We start from the raw sequence: 20,930 nt of genomic DNA on the forward strand, positions 1-20,930 counted from the left end.
ACTGAGTGCACTTTACTCCTGCTAATCACTGGTAAAATGATTATGCTCTCCATTTTAAACATGTTAAAATTCTCGTCCAACTAATTGGCACATTTAATTTACTTATACATACCTATTATAGGGCCAGATGTACAACCATTTAATTTTGCGAGTCTCAAAGTGTCATATTTTGCGACTCACAAAATCAAATGTACTAATGTGTCTGGTACACATTTAGTGATTCCCAAATGGGTCACGAATTACATGCATCATTAATAATCATGAGGCAGGTCACAATTTGCGACGCATTGGGAATGGCTGGCACTCAGGGATGGTGGCCTGCTAGGGTCAACAAACCACCATATCTGTGACTGCTTTTTCACTAAAGCAGGTTTTTTTCTTAAATGCAGCCCATTTTCCTTAAAGGAAAACGGGCTGCATGTAGAAAAGAAAACTGAAAAGTTTTCTTTTCACTTTTTGGGCTGTGGTCCGTGGGACCACTTCCTTCTCTGAAAAAATGTTGGTGCCCCAATTCACAAAAGGGAAGGGGGTTCCTGGGGCCCGTCCCAGTTGCAATTGGCTTACCACCAAATTGAAATTGGTGGTTAACTGTGATTGTTTTGCGACCACATTCACAGTTACAAACCATTCCTACATACCAGCGACACAGCAGTTCCCTTGTTTTTCTTGTTTTCCCCTTTCCCACCCCATCCCTGTGCTCACCAGCTAACTCGCTGTGTTACCTTCCAGTGAGTCGCTAAGGGGCAAGGGTAGTGGATTGGGCCATATGTCGTTCCTGCAGTGTGACGGGCATTGAGGTAAAACCTAGCGTGCGACACACTATTAGGAAAGGCCACCATTGGCTCGCCCCTTCCCAATTGTGATGGGCAAACCCTATTTTGCGAGTCGGTTATAGGTTACTGACTCACAAAATAGGGTTGGTAGATTTGAAAATGCATGTTACCAGTCTCTGATGGGCCGTTTCATAAATCTGGCCCTATGTACCTTGGGCCTATAAATTAAATGCAACAAGTCGGCTGCAGCATTCTTTGTGTCACCCACTGATGTGGCACTGAAAAACATATCTGAGATCTGCCCTTGCAGCATGCAGTCCAGTTTTTAAACTAACATTTCAACCTAGCAAAGTAAAAGGTCTAAATCTTCCTTTTTAATACCTATAAATCACTCCTAGGGTAGTTCCTAAATGCCAATAGGGCAGGATGCATGGTAATTAAAAAGTAAGACATGCGTACTGGCAGTGAAAAACTTCCAAAGTGGTTTTTCACTGTTGTAAGGCTGACTCTCCATAGAAAAGCACTGGGTTACATTACAACTCCTTATAATGGATCACTTCAGTTTAAGACTAGCTATGAAAATGGTTCAAGGACTCATTAACATTTAAAACCCAACTAGTTGAATCAGTTTTAAAATTACTATTTTCAACTACAATTTTAGAAAATTGGCATTTACCTGTCAGAGGCAACAGTGCCTTTATACCAGGTTGTGTGACGTTACCACGCATGCTTTTTCAACGCCGGCTATACAACGCACAGGTCATTTTTTACGAATAAATTACCACGCATGCCTTTATTATAAATATTTCATTGTAAAGGCATGGTTTGTAAAGGCATATACGTGTTGGCATGTGTGATAAAAGCATCAGGCAGTAGCGTGTACTCTTCACCTTCAACTTGGTTATTTAACCCAAACGTGGCATATGAGCACTGGTCACTGCGAAAGGACATTATTAGTTGACGTGGGATTAATTTAGTATTTGTGTAAAAATTGGTGGCTCCTTCATCTACAGTATTCTGTTTTATCAGATTATTGCAGTGCCTCGTTATTTGGCGATACATTGAGGCATTCTAGTTTACCACACGATCCCTCATACTGCCAACGATGAGTTTTAGTTTTTAGTGCTGTCCTGGTGTACAGAAAACTACATTTCAGCCCAGCCCAGACGCACAGCTACTAAATGCCATGTAGGCCGTTTTATGTTAAATCAGCCACCCTCACCTTCGTGTGCTCTGTTTTGTGCTTTCCGGAAGTGAATTGATTCAGCTTCCTGTATCATTGGAGTGCGCTACGTGTTTTATCTTGTCATGGGACTCAGTTTTGCTGCCATTGCATTCACTGGAACCTTCTGACTGGTAATGTTTTTTAAATATTGCTTAGAATTTGTATTTGTGCCTGTTGCCTAGATGAACTGTTCCATATTTAAATAAAATGTCATGAAGATAATTTAACTGATTTTGTAGGAGGATATGATTCTCGTTGTAAATGTTGACATGTTTTTTATCATTCTTTACCACAAAGCCATTACCACAGTAAATGCATATGTGTGTTAAATGCATGCGTACTAATGGAATGCGTGGTAAAGGCATATGCATGGTAACGGCTTTCTGGTAACAGTCATGCGCGGTTGTGATTGAGTTTTGATGGCGGTTTCCCTTCTACCACTGTCCAGGGCACCTGACTGTTAATGACTCTCTTGTATTGTAATATGCAATGCTCCCATAGAGTGGATAATGTTTTGGAGAAGTGTGGGTCTTCCCAACACTTCACCACAAGGAAGGGGCATGGGCAGGGGAGGGCAGGGGCATAGCTCCTACCCAGGATGGCTGGGGAGGAGCTATGCCCCTGCGCTAGTTGCACTTCAAAGAGTAACCTGGAGGCTATAGCAAACCCTTTCTGACTTCAGTAGAAACCTTTCTGGCAGATGCAGTTCACACCTTGGCCTGCCTGCCCTTTGTTTCAGTATCCAGGCTGAGGCAAACTCAGACTCAGATGAAAGGAATGAACTGACCTGAACCAGTTTTAAAGGTAGACAAAGAGTTGTTCCCCACCTACCTACTGGGCATAATAGTGGCATCACCACAACCTCCTATCATAACACTCCTGGACCTCTGAAGCCTCAGAAGAAGGACTGCCCTGCTGCCTGAAGCCTGAAGGAGCACTGGATCTGCTCGCCTTGAACCCAGGTCCCTAGAAGGGATCTTGAGGGTTAGCTGAATGACTTCCTGTGTGAACTACAGGGATACATGTCCAGTGCAGCAGCAAGGGAAATGAATGGCAGTAATCCTGCATAGCCCACAGTTCTCAGACTCTGTGTATCACACTGGTTTGTGTGTGCCTTCTGCAGCTTCCCCTCACTGCGGTATACGACTCAACAGAGTGCGGAAAAAAAAGTCCCATGAAATGAAAAGGTGTGTTCTGCTGGGTAGGAGAAAAGTGAATACTCCCTGGCCTGTACACTACTGGCCAAAACAGAGGGGCCAGTGAGAATGGGGCATAGACAGTGAAACAGGAGCCCGCCACAACCTTGCTGACTAAGCATAATTCATGAGCTGTCATCATCTACTGGAAAACATGGAGAATAATACTTACACGATAAAACCCAGCCTGCAATAATTAATATGCTCTTGGATTGAAGCAGGCAGAAAAAAACAACATTAAAAATTATAGAATGGCACTAGGAGGACATGCTAGCCTGGCCCTTTCACATCTCGGGCCCCTAAGCAAAAAAATACAAGGAAGGCAGTACAAAGAAATGTTTGACTCAAGACATCCATATAACATTATGGGGGGTTTGTGTTCCAGATCCACCAATTTATGTCCATCGTGCGGGGCTTAGATGAAGAACAATGGTGCATTCAAAGAAAGATTTTTAGCACCTCGTAGATGAAACAGGGGTTCTGGAAGCCTTACTTCTACAACCGGGGAACAGCTGGAGCTCCAACCTGCATGTTCGCAGTGAATGAAAGGAGCTGAGGGGAAGGAAAGCTATCCTGGATATTGTCTGTGGGGCAGAAGCGTGGCAAGGGGACTGATCTGCACCCAGATGTAGAACTACAGAAAATAATGCTCCTTTCGTTTATTTAACAGGTTAATGATCGGTTGCAGGTCTGTTTTGTGTTTGGTCTGGCCAAGCACTGGTCCTACCACAATATATACACAGGCATTCTTCTGACGCAGAGGGCAAACTGGTGCACTTTGTAACATAGCAAGTTGTTGATTTCTTCTAGTACCTGAACATCAAATCTTCATCCTGTCCTCCCAACTGAGATTTGAAAACATCTGGGGAATTCTTTCCACCGGCAAGTATTCAGGGCTAGATGAATTTATTGAAATGCATGATATTATATTAATAATATTGCCTAAATGTTTTCAAATTTGCTTCCCTTGGAAGGAGTATCCATTGCTGGGATCTGAACTTGTGAATTTCAGGTTATCACATGTTTTTTTCAATTTTTATTTTTTTATTTTTTTTCATACAAAGAAAAACAAAGAGAACAGATCACATTATCACACTTGTCACAGTGATAAATACACATGAGTCAACAGGCAATTGGTTGAGAATCATATATGTAAAACATCTTGACAATTTATACATCTGTGAAGGAACAAGCCGCAAACCGGAGCAGGTTCAAACAATTATAGTACAGTGTAGGTGTGCCATCAATCCCAGACCAGTCAACTAACATATAGAGTTATGGGAGGACCGCATAACCTGTCCGGATCTCCGCCCCCATCACCCATTGGTGCAGGGTCATCACTGGACAGCATGTACTATTGTATTATCAGTATCAGCGCTCTGTTTAGCTGCCAAGTATTGCGCAAAGACACCCCAAAAGCTTTTAGGGCGACTGCAGGAGGGCAACAGCTCATTATAAACATCAAACTGGGTGTTACTGGGTGTTACAATACAACATGTCTCCCTCCCACTCCGCAATAGTTGGAACTGGGCCACGCATTCATCGCATCGCGATTCTGCGCTTAGCCAACAATAACTCCATAGACACCAGTCGTCTAACTCTTTTGCTGAGGGGCTTTGTGTATCCTAAAAGCACTAGGAGGGGGTCAGGAGTAAGGGACACATCCACCATATCATTCAATGCTTGAAAAAAAGTGTTTCCAAAATGCCGCCACTGGGGGGCACACCCATGCGACATGCAAAAAATCTGCCTAAGCCTTCCCGCACCTTTGGCAATGATGTGTGTCTCTGAGCCCATAACGAAACAACCTCAGTGGCATGTAGTGGACTCTAGATAAGAACTTGAAATGCACCAATCTGTGCCTGCCATTATGCGAAACTTCTTGTGCAATAGCACCAGATATCGTCAGTAAGGGGTACTTCTAGGTCGTGCTGCCACTCGAGAAAGGCTTTGGTATATGGTGTATTTTTAACTATTTATGATGCAGCATAGAGATTAGGGATTAGTTTAACAGGGGACTCTGAATGCAAGAGAATGGTGAAGGCAGGGATATCCGGGGGATCCTGGAGCTCGTCACCGAGCAGAGCCCTCAGTGCATGGTAAACTCAATAAAAATGAAATTGTGTTAATGCAGTATGTAATTGGGAATCCTGTCGCTACATCCTTCCACAGGCGTACCTTCCCAGGGCTTTCAGTGAGCGAAGCAAAGCACTTTCTGAGCTAAGAACAAACCATGGGAGAGGAGTTGGCTTAACGGCTAGGGCGCTCGACCTCGGACCTGGAGAACTGGGTTCGAGTCTCGATAACGACGCCAGAACCTCCTTTGATTTTGGGCAAATCACTTAATCTCCCCGTGCCTAAAAATGAATGTGTGTCCTCATGTAAAGCGCTCTGATACCCGATTCGGTTCGGGTCTAGTTCGCGCTATATAAAACTCTGCAAAAAAAAAAAAATTGACACTGGTAGAAGAGGAGAGTATAACTGAGCTGCAGCTTGTTGTTTTAGCAACACGTGCCAGGCATGGACTATGAGTTGACAGTCTAGAACTCCGCAGGACCTAGTTGGCGCCTGGGTGAGCAAGCCTGAAGAGTGTTAGGGCCAGCAGTCACTCATTCTGTCTGAAGGTGCGGCAAATCTTGCGGGCCGTGAACCCAGCTGAGAGCGTGCAAACCTTGAGCCACCCTGCAATATAGCTCCAAATTGGGCACACCTATTCCACCTGCAGTGTAGGACAGCGTGAATATTTCTAATTTAACATGCAGAGTTTTGCCTGCCCATGTCAGTTTGCACCTCAGTATCCACAACTCTCTAAACATGTGTTTGAGTACCACTATCGGTATGTTGACAAAGAGGAAGAGGAAACGGGGAAGCACTATCATTTTAATCAAAGAGACTCGTCTGACTAACAAGAGGGGAAGCCATATCCACCTCTCTATATCTTCCTCTAGCTTGGCGATGGCTATGCCGTAATTTGCCCTGAGCACTTGCTCCGCGTCCGAGTGGACTTGAATACCCACGTACCTAACCGGGTCAGGTGTCCATTGAAGAGGAAAGTCTAATGGGGTCGGAACTGTAGCCGGAGTTAATGGGAAAATTATTGACTTATCCCAGTTAATCTTAAATCCTGCGATGGCGCCAAATCGTAGCACTTCACGGATTATTGGGGAGAGGTTAGTGTCAGGATTACGAATGTATAGAAGCATGTCATCCGCATACGCAGATACAATTAGGCTGTAATTGGGAAAACGAAGACCCCTACGGCTGTGGTACTTGCGCGGGGCTCTTAACAATCGTTCAGCTGCTATCGCATAAAGTAGGGGGGACAAGGGACACCCTTGTCTGGTGCCTCTGGATATCTGGATGGATGGGGAGACCACATCGCCAATGCGCACTTGCGCCATAGGAGAATTATGCAGCACCGGTATCAGTTGAAGAAATACCTCACCTACACCCAAGCGGCACAGAACCGATAGCATGAATTTCCATTCGATCAAATCGAAGGCTTACTCGGCAGCCCAAATCACCTCGACCGCCTTCACCTCCGGTCGCACATGTTGGAGAGCACCGAATACTGTTGTCAAAGTTCCCGATACTGAGTGACCTGGGATAAAGCCATGCTGCTCTGGACCAATTAGCCAGGGTAAAGGAGGGGATAAGCGATTAGCCAATATCTGGGCAAAAGATTTTGTGTCAACATTTATTAAGGCTAGGGGTCTAAAGGATGAACACTCTTGGGGAACCTTGCCAGGTTTTAACAGCGTTACTATCAGCACTTCGTGCATGGAGGGGGGCATGATGCCAGTTTTACCCATTTCCTGAAATAGTGTGCTCAGGTGAGGAATCAACATGTCGCTAAAAGCCTTATAAAAGGGCACCGTGAGTCCATCCTGTCACGGGGCACTCCCATCCCGCATGGAGCCAAACGCCATACGAATATCGACAGCATCAAGGGGTTGCATCAGGTATTTCCTATGACTATCAGCCAAACCACAGCAATTTGATATATTCCAGATAATTCAATATACCTCCGTCGTCTGGGATGATCTTTGAGCTGTATAAGTGCTGGTAGTTCCTGCAAAAACAACTAGCTATATCTCCTTGTTCGTTCAAGATGGTGCCGTACTCATCAATGACCTCGGCAATGACAGCAGAGTCAAATCTGCGGCAAGCGAGCCCTGCCAGTACCATGCCCGGTCTATCTCCCTCCCCATAGGTTTGGACCAGAGCATATTTCCCCATATGCTTGATTTTACTATCCACTTCCTTGTGGTACTCCTCAAGTGTGGTTTTTAGTTGTTCTAGGACCTGTGGATCATTGTTATGCGGTACAAAAGGGGGTGGTGATGGACGGAGCATCTGAACCAATCAAACACTCACACCCAGTCAAAAGATCTGGGTTTAATCCATCACCGTTCTTTAACCCACTCTGCCACCCCAGTTCAGACATGGCTATATGCAAATCAGTCTGACCCTGTGCCTCATGGGAACAGTCCAGCCCGAACTGCCAAGCCATGCTTTCCCTGGACCGGAAACAAGCTTCGGAGGACCGGTTTCTGGCATTACAGCCATCTTCAGCCCGGCTTGCTTGAATCCAGTGGCAAAGTGAGCAAGGGACTCACGTCTGAGCATACCCTGCCACACTTATGGCGGCCAAAAGCGGTACAAAAGGGGGTGGTGATGGACGGAGCATCTGAACCAATCAAACACTCACACCGAGTCAAAAGATCTGGGTTTAATCCATCACCGTTATTTAGCCCACTCTGCCACCCCAGTTCAGACATGGCTATATGCAAATCAGTCTGACCCTGTGCCTCATGGGAACAGTCCAGCCTGAACTGCCAAGCCATGTCTTCCCTGGACCGGAAACAAGCTTCCGAGGACCGGTTTCTGGCATTACAGCCGTCTTCAGCCCGGCTTGCTTGAATCCAGTGGCAAAGTGAGCAAGGGACTCACGTCTGAGCATACCCTGCCACACTTATGGCGGCCAAAAGCGTTACAAAAGGGGGTGGTGATGGACGGAGCATCTGAACCAATCAAACACTCACACCCAGTCAAAAGATCTGGGTTTAATCCATCACCGTTCTTTAGCCCACTCTGCCACCCCAGTTCAGATCATTGTTATGCACCACTACAGACTTCAGCTCCCCCAGTCAAGGTGAGCCTACCCCGAACAGAGCGGAGCACCCCAAAATGTTTATTGATAGCAACCCAGCGTATGAAAACCTTGAACGTCTCCCATACCGTGGCAAAGGAGTCTACCGACCCAATATTAGTTGCAAAAAATTCAGTGATTGCATCAGCTAGATCAGCCTTAAACACTGTTTCTAGCAAGGAGAATGGCAGGAATCTCCACAGGCAAGGGGGAGAGCCCCGGGGGTACCTCGATCGTTAACATTATAGGAGAGTGATCTGAAAAGGAGCGAGCCAATACCGCGCAGTCCTGCACCCTGGCTCCCAGCGACTCTGAAATGAACCAATAATGAATGCGAGTATGGATATCGTGATATGCTGAGTAATGCTTAAACCCACCTCTTACAGAGGACCTAGCTCTCCATACATCAATCAAATGCATCTGTAAGGCTATATCAGTCACAGCTCTAGCAGCAGCAGATAGGACTCTGGGTTGGCCCTTGGAACGATCCAAAGTGAGATCCATGACACAATTGAAATCCCTCCCCCAGAGCAATGGTAAAGAAGTACAATCCTTAATCAGTGAGAATATTGAATGATAAAACTTGGGATCATCATAATTTGGCCCGTAGGAGTTGACCACTAGGAACTCAACACCCGTCACAAAACATCTTGTTATAACAAATCGAACAGCAGGGTCTGTTTCGCGGCTCGCTAGCTGAAGACCTGATCTAGAGTTTACCCAAGTCAGTACGCCCCTGGAGTGCGAGGTGAACGCAGCAGCATGAGACGAACGTAAAAGTTTACGCCCAGTAGGCATAACGCAATTAGGAGGGAGATGCGTCTCCTGAGGCAGGGCAATGTCTCCCTCCTGTCATTTAAGGTATGCCAGTATTTTGCGCACTTTGTGTGGTCACCTCTAGGGTATTAGAATTACCCTAGAGGTGGCATACAGGTATTAAAATTACCCTAGACGTGACATACATGTATTAAAACCTAAGGCCTGGCAGAAGGTTTCATTTTCCCAGTCGAAGTTTCAGTTTAAAACTGCACAAAAAAGTTGCAAAGGAAGACATCAGATGTGTTTAAAGGGGCTTCATAAGTGGGTGGCACAGTCAGTCAGTGCTTTATCAACGGTTCACATGCACTTTAGAGTCACCAAGGCACAAGATAATCCATTTCACATCGCTGCAGGGAAACAATACTTCCATCATTTCATAGAATGATATATCACAACCCAAGACTAGGTTATAGAAGGCGCCTGCACCTGGTTACATGAAACGTGAGAGGCCTAAATGACCACACAAAGTGCGCAAAATACTGGCATACCTTAAGTGACAGGAGGGAGACATCGCCCTGCCTCAGGAGACGCATCTCCCTCCTAATTGCGTTATGCCTACTGGGCGTAAACTTTTACGTTCGTCTCAAGCTGCTGCGTTCACCTCGCACTCCAGGGGCGTACTGACTTGGGTAAACTCTAGATCAGGTCTTCAGCTAGCGAGCCGCGAGACAGACCCTGCTGTTCGATTTGTTATAACAAGATGTTTTGTGACGGGTGTTGAGTTCCTAGTGGTCAACTCCTACGGGCCAAATTATGATGATCCCAAGTTGCAAAGGAAGACATCAGATGTGTTTAATGGGCTTCGTAAGTGGGTGGCACAGTCAGTGCTGAAGGTCCACAAGTAGCAGTTAATTTACAGGCCATGGTTACAGGTAGTGCTACTTTACTAGGAATTTGTCAGCAAAAATGAGATCAGCGAAAATAAGTAAGGTGAAGGCATAGAGTTTGGGGGAAATCACACAAAGGGTGACAGATATAACAGAGATGGTGTGCATGATTTATACACAGTCCAGTGAAGCCAGTCTCTGGGTCACATAACTGGGTGTAGCATACAGTTGAGCTTTGGGTATTCCTCCAAGACAGCCACACAAAATAGGGAGTTTAGGTGTGCCATCACTGTCAGGATGGGAGGGCGAACCTGGGCTCAGCCCTACTTACACTTTAATATGTTGTGTCCTCCTGCCTCCACACAAAGGGCTGCATACCCCCTGTAATTAGTCTGGAGCCAGGGCAGGAGAGGTAGAAAACATGTGCACTTCAGTGGGAAACCTCTAGAAGCTTCTCCCAATTCAAAGGTGCATGGTGTAAATACTGGACCTCAGCCACCAACTCTTCAGTACACTTTTGGACTGCCACTCTGTTGGACCTCTGCTCTGAAGGACTGCTGTGCTGCTGTGCTGACTTGCTGCCTACTACCCTCCTGCCTTGGTGAGAAAGACTGGATCTGCATCTTTTGTACCCAGGACCCTAAAGTGACTCCAAGGGCTAGTTGTCTTGGCTTCTGACAACAGCCTCAGGAACACAAGGCTCCACCAACATTGAACCCAGCACTTGGAATCTGCCATCTGTGCGCCCTACCCTTCCAAGTGGTACCACCACAGTCCAGGAACTTAGGAAGTTAGCCTGAAGGTGCTCTGCCAGCCCTTCTGTGGATCCAGCAGAACCGATGCATCTCCTATGGTGTGCGGCACAACCCTGAGCAGGATTGACACATCGCCTCTGCTGTGTGGACTTTCCGAATGCAAGAACTGTGCATTGCAACGTTGCGGCCCCATCGGAACAGCCGCTGCGCGATGCATTCCCGATGCACGCCCTCCCAATACACCCTTGCAGCTCCTCAGAACTGAAGAAATATCCTCAGCTGTGTGATCCATCCTTGATGCTGGACTTTGCATTGCAAGCCCTTACCCATAGAATCCTCAACCATACTGAACCTCACATCACAGCCTCGCAACCCATCTGAACTAATGCATCACCTCGGCTGCTTAACACACCCTTGAGGCAATTCTTCACAACTCTTCACAACCAGGATTTAAGGTACTCTTGTTCAGCAGGCCTAACTTGCTCCCTCTAGTAGGTCTGTGCTCCATCACTGTCAGCCTGAAATTGTGACTTTGTCCCGGTCTAGAGAAACCAGATATCCATAATTTACACTTTGTGCTTTTCGGAGCTACATTCACTCAAATCTTAACAATTGCATAGGTATGGTGATACTGATTGGATCTGTGTCATTTTGGTCTTGTTTTATTTATAAAAATGGACTCTATTTTTCAGTTTTAATGTGGGCTCATTTTTGTGTAGTTTTCATGTTATTGTTGTTTGAAGTATCGCATAAATAATATACACATTAATTTTAAGTTAAGCCTCATTGCTCAGTGCCAAGCTACCAAAGGGTTGAGCACAGGTTAATTTCAGGTTTGCTTGTGACTTCACCCTGACAAGGATTGTGGTTGCTGCTTGAACTTGGTTTCACTCCCTTCAATCAATAACCCGATTTCTTACAATTCCCAATACTAAAACTTGCTGCATCATGACACATAGCCCCCATTTCAACACTTACTTTCACTTGTCCTTCAAGTTTGCATGTTCTGTTTTGGAATGTTCCTGGTGTGGGCCGATTCTGACTGTAGATATATGACTCATACTTTTTTCTCTGAAGCAGGCCTTCTTTGGTGTTTTACCATAACTACAGTTTGATGACCAGATCCTTGGTCTTGTCATTGGCTTCTTAGCCGGAATATGGTTGAAAATCACTCAAAGTCCACTTGCCCAATTCATAAAGTGACTCAGTAAAACTGGATGAGTTTGGATCTTTAAAATGGTACCCAATCTCAGCTTATCAAACAAACCTAGCTTTAATCTCACTCAAACATACTGTGTATATTTATGGCTCTAATGTTCCATATACACGGGGACAATCTTGAAGGACTTCCCAATTCCCAACTCCACTTCATCTAGGAGTGGCATATCGCCTCCATGGGGTCAAACTCTACACTCAAAGGGGCCCATTCTCAAGGCAATATCGCCACAGGAACATCACTTTTATTGACGTTTCTGTGGCGATAGTGCCAGAGCCCTATTCTCAAGGCTGCATTAACCCACCTAACGTGGCTAAAAGTCACGTTAAGTGGCTTTAATCTGCTGTGAGAATAAATCAACGTTAAACTTAGCGTGAAAGGGGCGTGCAGTGGGTGTTGCGGTGGGCGTACCACCGCAACACCCATTGAGTTTGACGCAACCACCTATTATCAAGGGCGGCGATAATAGGAGGTAGCGCCAAACTGAAGTCTGGGAAATTTCCCGTCTTAAGGTGGCTAAACAAGAAGTGAAACACTTCATTTCTCCTCGTTTTTGCTTTTTCCATGTGAGCTGCATGTAGCAGCACACATGAAAAAAGCAAACTGGCATTTACGATTTATTAATGTACAGGAATGGACACCTTCCTGTGCATTAACAAACCCCCCCCTGCATGCAGACACCCTTTTTCTCTGGTGCAAGGGTGCCTGTCTTTGCGATACATCGTGAGATTTATCGCCGTCGATGTGGGTAACGCCAGTCTGCACCACATTCTTGTGAATAGGGTGCAGACTGGCGTTTACGAAGTGGCGGTGAGAGGCGTTATTCCAAGGAGGCTAACACCTCTCACCGCCACTTCTTTGAGAATATCCCCCAAAGAGTTTTCTATAAACGTCTTCTGCTGTTTTATGTCAAAACAGTACTGTCAAGCCTAAATATTCTGAACTCTTTGGCACTATTTCTTCTCTAACCACAGTATTTCTTAAGTAAATATATTGTCTAGCATCCTGTAACTGTGTGACTATGGCACCCCTCCCCATCTGCTCTATGAACTACCAATCACAATTTTTAGGTATATCACATTCCTGTCACAGAGATTCAGATTAGAAAAATACACTATGGGGCAGATTTATGATGACTGGCGCATCCCCAGGGATGCGCCAGTCATCGTGCGCCGCTGCTCCGCCACCCATGGTGCGCCACATTTACAATGCGGCGCACCATGGGGCAAAAACGGCACAGATGCGTGACGCATCTGTGCCGAAAAGGTGGCGCAGTGCTGGAGCTGTGTCGCAAGCGCGACGCAGCTCCAGCAAGGCTCGGGGGTGCCCCATCTCCACAATGCTGCGTCAAGACCTACGCCTGCTTCAAGCAGGCGCAGGCTTTTGACGCAGCATTGTCCTGAAAGTGACTGAGTGAAATCTTATAGATTTCACTCAGCCACTTTTGCGAGGCGCACCTGCCCCGGAACGCCCACCCTGCGCCGGAACGCCCCCTGATGGCGCAGGGCTTTACAACGTGACGCATCTCCTAGATGCGTCACGTATTAAATAGGGCGCATTGTTTGCGCCGCCGTTGCGTCAAATAAAGTGACGCACCGGCGGCGCAAGGCCTTCATAAATCTGCCCCGTACATCGGTAGGATGGGAAATATGTTGTATTGTGAATAACCCTTTTTCTGCACAATCTCAAAGCTGAGTTTCATGGGGCCATCCATATGATCTCTGGTCAGTGAAAATGCTACAATACCACCCATGACACGGACCGCCCTGGCTCCTGCCCCAGGCTGGTATAAAATTCTAAGCTCTGTGCATTTGTAAAAAGGCATTTACACTTCTACACTGTAATGCCATGCAGAACAATTCTCCTTATTTGCCCACAAAACTTCAAAACAAGTAATCGTATCATTAGTGATCTTCAACACAAAAAATGAAGATAGAAAAAGGTCTACTCTTCATTTCCTTCACTTACATCCTACCGCAGTTTGGCCCTCTCTTTTTAGAACCTCAGCATAGAATGTAGTTTCTTTAGAGAGGCGAAGGTTATCTACTTTAAGGAAACCAGGGATTTTAAAATACTTTAAAAGGTAAAGGCTTGCTGTCACCAAACAATCAAAATAATTCATGAAATTGACAAAAATAAACAACTTAAAAGAATAGAGAAATAAACTGAACTACTGCACATCACTAATTTGTTGTGTACCTAATAGCAGCATACATTTATAATATAAAAGCATACATGTTCATCCATTGAAATAGATAACGAGAAAAAAGCGTTTTCGTTTTCTATGTTAAAAAAATGTTGATACCTATGTAACAAATAACATCGGATTCTACTTTAATGCCAGTGACAGAATGCTGTGAATTTTTTGCAGGTTTACATAGGAGGAACTTGACATTATCACTTAATTTTGACTTTAGTGGTTATGTGAACCAAAGATTTTTGTGACAATCGTGTCTATCGAGTTAAACAACACATCTTCTAACAAATCTGTATTTTATGTTAGAAAAGGATCGAGTACTTACTTTGGCGAGTTGTTCCCCCAGTCCGTTCGGAACTTCTCTTTCCTTTTCATTATCCGTTTTATTTCCCAATAATAGAACAGGAACATTGTCACCGGCTCCCTCCTGTAAAAAACACAAATCCTACTGAATACACAGCCAGGTCCATCAAAATGCAATGTGTTGTTAAGCTGCTTAAAACTAGTTACTGAATGGATGGCTTCATAAATGAGGGATGGAGGGAAGCAGGGAAGCAGGGACTTATATGGTACCGCTAACAGACAATGCTTTCTCTCTCTTTCACACTTTAAATGTCTGTTTTGCTTGTGACTGTTTCTTCCACCTTGCCATTCTGCCAGACTCTTTATCATTCTAAACGGAATCCATTTGACATATTTTTATATCTTTTAGTATCTGCCAGACTTTTTATTTTAAATCACAGACATTATATGTTAGAAATTGGGTTACTGGTCAACTGGGGCATGAGCACTGGTCAAGCAGCAGCCACAATTCCAGTCAGGTTAAGAGGCAGGGAAACCCTACGTTAACCTTAGCTCACCCTCTGGTCTGTTTTCACAGAGCAGTTAAGCCTCACTTAGAGGCTGTGTGTAAAGTATTTGTATAACACTTCAAACAGTAAAACTGTGAAAACACCACACAAAAAGATTAGAAAAATAGATCTGACTTTAATAAATAAAGCAAGACTAAAATGACAAAAATCCAATGAGTAGAACCTGAGCTACAAGGACCCAGTTAGGCCTGCTAAACAATGGCCATATGTATGAAGCTGTTTTGCGATCGCAAACACTGCAAAACAGAGCATTCCTATGTAGGAAAGGGTTACGGTATGCAAAAAACGGTAATCACAAATTTAGCGATTACCAATTATGCAAGGCATGGAATCTGCAAATAAATTTGCGAACTCGCAATCAGCGATACATCATTTGCAATATTCGCTAATACCTTGCTCGCAAATTGCGAATTTGCAAAATGAGATGCTGGTAAAATTCGTAAATTGCCAATTTGAAAAATTCACAATTTAGCACATCGCAATTACCACCAACTCTGAGCAGGTGGTAACCAGGTGCAACGTATTTAAACAGGCCCACAATGCTACAGGGGGTTTCACAATGACTGGGCTGTATGTGATAGCCAGGAGGCTGCGAATCAGAGCTGCTGCAGAGAGAATCAGACAACAGGAAAGGATCTTCAGAGCGGCATCACCCTGTTCCAGGGGACTGAGGAGGCGATCCTAGTGAACTACAGGCTGGACGCAGACAGCATCCTGGACTTAATAGAGGAGCTCAAACCCATACTAGAACAGTCCACACACAGGGCATACAACATTCCCACCCATGTACAGGTCCTATGCTCACTGCACTTACTGGCATCAGGGAGTTTTCAAGGGGTGATAGTCACAGCAGGAGGGGTCGCTCAGAGAGCACTGTCGCGCTTCTTCCATGCTTTCCTTGATGCAATGGTATAGAGGCTGCATCACCACATCCAATTCCACAGCACACAACAGACACTATATCAGACCAAGCAGGAGTTCTACCAGGTAGCCCAACTCCCCCACATAATTGGCTACATAGATGGGACCCATGTCGCAATCTCCCACCTTCAAAGAATTAGTATGTGTTTCGAAACCGCAAGTCCTATCATTCCCTGAACATACAGGTAGTGTGCAATGCCAAAAATGGCATCACTGATATTGTTGCTAAATACCTGGGCAGCACACACGACTCATTCATTTTTCGCCACAGTGGAATAAACTGACAACTCACAGATGGGGAGTTGGTGAGGGCTACCAGCTAGGTAAATGCATGGCTTTCAAGCACACATTCAGTAAAGGTCTAAAGTGGTAGGACACAGTTTAACCTAATTCTTGTCACCCTGCAGGTGACAGTGCGTATGCTGTACGTGACTACATCCTGACTCCGAACCTGAATCCAGCCACCGCAGGGGAGCGGAGGTATAGGAGCGCCCACAGAGTGACCCGCTGTGCCATTGAGAGAACCTTTAGAATCCTTACGAGCCGTTTCCGCTGCCTTCATAAGAGTGAAGGAGCGCTACAGTACAGCCCCGAGACATGCTGCAAAATAGTGGTCACATGTGCCATGCTACAAAACATCGCCACCAAGAAAGGCACACCAGTGGAGCTCACAGATTCCGACTCATCAGATGAGGAGGGGCCAGCTCCATGATGCAGATCAGCCAGTGGTGTTGTGTGGCTGACGGGCGACAGAGACGAGATGAGATCACACAGAACTATTTCTAGATGAGTAATGATGACACAATGCTACAGATTGGTACAAACCTGGGTGCAGGAACATATCTGTCACACAGCCTGATGTGCACCTAATGTGAGTGCCAATTGCTTGCACATGTTAGTCCCACAGTGCAAGGATGTTGCTCATACATAAGTCAAGATGTAATGTGTTGCCTCACCCATAGCTATGTGCCACTGATGCTACTTCATCTCCTGCGTGCACAACCTGTAGCCCCTCGCTCAGGGTGCACACTGCCCTCCCTTGAGTCATCGGGTGTTCTTCCCTGCCGCGCACTCCACCGTCTGTCCTGGGGAAAAGGTGGAATAAAGCTGCTCCTGCTGGACTGATCTTCACTCTCCAATGAGCTCAGGGGTCCTGTGCCACCTGTGGCTGCTGCCCGCAGGTGTTCCACGTCATGTGTGACCTGCACCAGGCCCTTGGCCACATCCTGGCAGCAGTGAGCCATTTCATGCTGCATGCTAACACAGCGACGTGCCAGCAGGGACGTGGCAGCAGACAGGCGATTCACAGCTTTGGTGTACATGTCCAGCCGACTGTGGAGACATTGTCTCTCTCTGCGCCTGGCTGCCCGGTCTCTCCCCATCTATGTACACAGTCCTTCTAGTGCACCTGTCATGCCCATGAAACCATTCTTCATCTCAGTCATGTGTGGTTGTTTGCTGCAAACTGGCGCTGTATTGACCTTAATGCTTTTGCTTGCAGGCGCTGGACTTAAACCATGGTGCTTTCAAGACCTGCAATCACTTTGTCTTCATCTATGGCAGCTGCGCTGGTGGACGACCGTGCCCTGCGCCTGGAAAAACTTCTTTCACTAGGATCGACAGGGGACTGTGCTATGTGTTGTACTGCACGGTGGCCCTGGACTGGCTGGCCTTCTCCACTTGTGTCCTGTGGTCCTGCCTCCAGCAGTGGGAGTGGTGGCACTATGAGGCACCGTCTGCATGGCAAAGGGATTGCTGGTCTGCCTTCCTCCTGCTCCTCTTGCCCTGACTGGTCATCAGTGTTGGATAGCCTCAGTTGCAGTGGATGTTCCACCACCAGTCTTCTTTGGCTCTGACAACCTTGTTGTCAGATTTTCCTTTGATCTTTGGTGCATGTCGTACCACCTTTAGCGAAAGTCCTCCACAGTGCGGGGGGTCACCCCGATGGCATTCACCTTCTCCTGGATTTCAAGTCAAATTTTCCTTTTACGTGCCCCTGGTACACATAGAGATTTCTTTCCAAACAGGAACTCATGGCTGACTGCCATTTCCTGTATGAGCACCTCCAGCTCCCTCTCACTGAACCTCTGCTTCCTTTTTCTGACAATCTCCTCCTGCTGCTTCTCTTTATCCTGGAGATCAATTTCTCCTTCTCTCAGTTGCAGTGCACGATCCTCTCCCTCTCCTCCCAGCCTCTCACTCAGCTTCTGGCAATCAGGTGCAGCATGGGCAGTCACACTTCCTGGTTGTAATGTCATCAAGCTATACCCGAATTGCAGATTCTCTAAATTGAAATTCCCTATTTGCGTTTTCACAAATATGGAATCGCAAAATAGGTATTATTCTGCGAATTTCTGGGACTCGCTAAAATTTTGCAATCTTTTATTTCCATCTGGTTTTGCGATTCTCAAAATGCGATTCGCAAAAAATCGCATTTGAGAATCTCAAAAACCTATTTTGATACATATGGCCCAAAGTATCTTAAATCCTAGTTGAGGTGCATTACGTGGATGCACGTCAAAGATGCTCAGTGTAGCTGAGGAGATGCCTCAGTTTTGAGATGCAGCAAAGCTGCTGTGAGAGGTCCTAATGCATCGTGACAAGGTTTCTGTCGACGGAACTTGCGATGAAAAGTCCATTGTCAAGGATGTGAGGTGCAGCAGAAGTGATGCGCCAGTTCCGATGCTTGGTGAAGCTGCGATGCAGAGTTTTGGCTGCGGCGTCGAGGCTGCGGTCAACTAGGAATTCAAGGAGCTTGCGCCTGGAAAAGCATTGTGCAGCAGCTGTTCTGAAGGCGATACTTTGGTCCCAAGATGCAGGAGGCGGCGGTGATGCGATTCTTTTGCAAAGGGTCCAATCAATGGAGCAGCAGTGATGCGTCAGTTCTGCTTGGGGATGCATCGCTTAGCAGAGAATGAGTCCGCTCCATTGGCAAGCACCTTAGGCCCACTCCCAAGTTCCAGGACTGGGATAGCACCATATGGCAGGGTATTCTCACAGAGAGCAGAGTCCAGGTGCACGAGTTGGAAGCTTCCTATGTCCCTGAGGCGGCAGATCAGGAGGTCAGCCACTTAGCCCCTGGAGTCATTCTAGGTTCTGGAGTCAAGAGATGCAGGTCCAGTCCTTCTGACCCAGGGAAAAGGGCAGCAGGTAGCAGTTTGGCACAACAAAGCAGGAGTCAATCAGAGTGCAGTCCAGCAGAGTGGAAGTCCTTCAGCAGCACAGCACTCCTTCTTTCTGGCAAAGTATCCACAGGTCCAGAAGTGCATTGAAGTGGTGGTTTCTGTGGTTCAGTACTTAAACCAAGTGGTGCCTTTGAAGAGGGGGAGACTTCACACACATGGATTTGTAGTGCACAGATGTCCTTCCTTCATGTCCTGGCTCCAGACTCACTACAGAGGAGAATGCAGTCCTTTGTTTGGGGACAGGACACCGCCTAATCAGGTGTAAGTGAGGCTATGCCCAGCTCCTCCCTCCCAACCTTCCAGAGATGACCCACTGAGACCCACCTAGGCTCCCATGTGTGTGGATGTCAAGGAGGAATACGCAAAAGCACAACTGCTAACTACACCCAGTCATGTTATCAGAGGCAGGCTACAGGCACCAAATGCCTCAAGCAAGAAAATGCCAACTTTCTGAAAGTGACATTTTCAGAATTGTAATTTAAAATCGTACTTCACTGTAAGTTAGGATTTTAATTTATAATTTCAGAGACCCCTAACTTCATTGAGTTATATCTTCACAGTTGTAAATTACACTCATAAAATGTAATAAGGTAATCCCAATGTTATCCAATAGTAGACATAGGCTTAGTAGTAGTTAAAAAGAAATTTAGGAGTTTTCTCTACCTGGACATGTAAAATCTAAAAGTGCATGTCCTGCCTTTTAAATACAGTGCAACCAGCCCGCTGGGCTTTCCAAGGCCTTCCTTACTCGGGACTTATAAGTAAATCACATATGTTAATTGGTCCAATATTACTATGTTTAAGGGAGAGAGCACAATCACTTTAGCACAAGCTAGCACGGTGAAGTGTGCAGAGTCCTAATACCAGCAAAAAGGAGGTCAGAAAAGTAAGTGGAGGAGGAATACAAAAAGTTCGGGGGAGATCAATTTAAGGCAGTCAGGTCTAAGAATATACATACATGAATGAAAAGAATGATAGCAGTTTCTAAAGCGGTTGTCCACCTAAAGCCATATTGGCGCTACCCAGTCTAAGTGGACATACATCCTGGAAGATCATATGCTGGCCGTAGCAAAAGCAAAGTTTTAATGAGCATCCTAAAACTGGTATGATGGTCCTCAGTCTTGATTTTTCTAGGAAGAGAGTTCAAGAGCTTGGCTCACATCAATACAAAGGATCTGCCTTCCCAAATGTACCCCTATGTTCTTGGTACAACCATGTTTTTAGTCTCCATTGACCTGAGATGCTTCCTGGGGACATACCATCAGAACCTGGATTGAATCAAAGTTGAACACCTTATGTGCCATGCTGAGTGCCTTAAACATGGATTGCTTGTGGGCAGGCAACTAATGTGGTCCCTTCAGTACCTCTGACACAGGATGACATTTAGGAGTCCCTAAAATGAGCCTTGCAGCCACATTCTTTTTTCCTATTTTTTTTTAAAATTATATACCTGGTGCAATTCATCATCAATACAGTACAATAAAAACACAATAATGCCAAATTGATATTACAATACAAAATCCATGCTACAAAATGTAAAAATGAATGTGAACAATAGTCCGGGGTTCGCTGCTAGAGGTTTAAAAAAACAACAAAAAAAACAAAGGGGGAGCTATATACATAAAATTCATCACAAAGTCATGATCAAAGAGCCACTAGATAAAACAAATACACATAACAAAATATCACAGCCTTGCTTTATAAACAAGATTCCTTCCACCTTTTAAGTGGAGCTCAGAGGTTCTGCCCTAATACTCTCATTCTCCTACCTCTCCTCGCATACAGGGCGGAC

The 20,930-nt window shown here is 45.7% G+C and overlaps 1 protein-coding gene across 2 annotated transcripts in view; it reads right to left on the reverse strand.

Moving 5' to 3' along the window:
- CRACR2A (calcium release activated channel regulator 2A) overlaps positions 1-20,930 on the reverse strand; it is a 990,950-nt gene that overhangs the window by 59,616 nt on the left and 910,404 nt on the right. The window contains exon 16 of one of the 2 annotated variants that reach the window (XM_078673952.1): positions 14,486-14,587. The exons of the other annotated variant lie outside the window; for it this stretch is intronic. Coding sequence (XP_078530078.1) covers positions 14,486-14,587 — 102 coding nt within the window. The remainder of the gene's footprint in view (positions 1-14,485; positions 14,588-20,930) is intronic. 2 annotated transcript variants of the gene reach the window in all.

The sequence above is a fragment of the Lissotriton helveticus genome, chromosome 1_1 (assembly GCF_964261635.1).
Source record: "Lissotriton helveticus chromosome 1_1, aLisHel1.1, whole genome shotgun sequence".
NCBI lineage: Eukaryota > Metazoa > Chordata > Amphibia > Caudata > Salamandridae > Lissotriton > Lissotriton helveticus.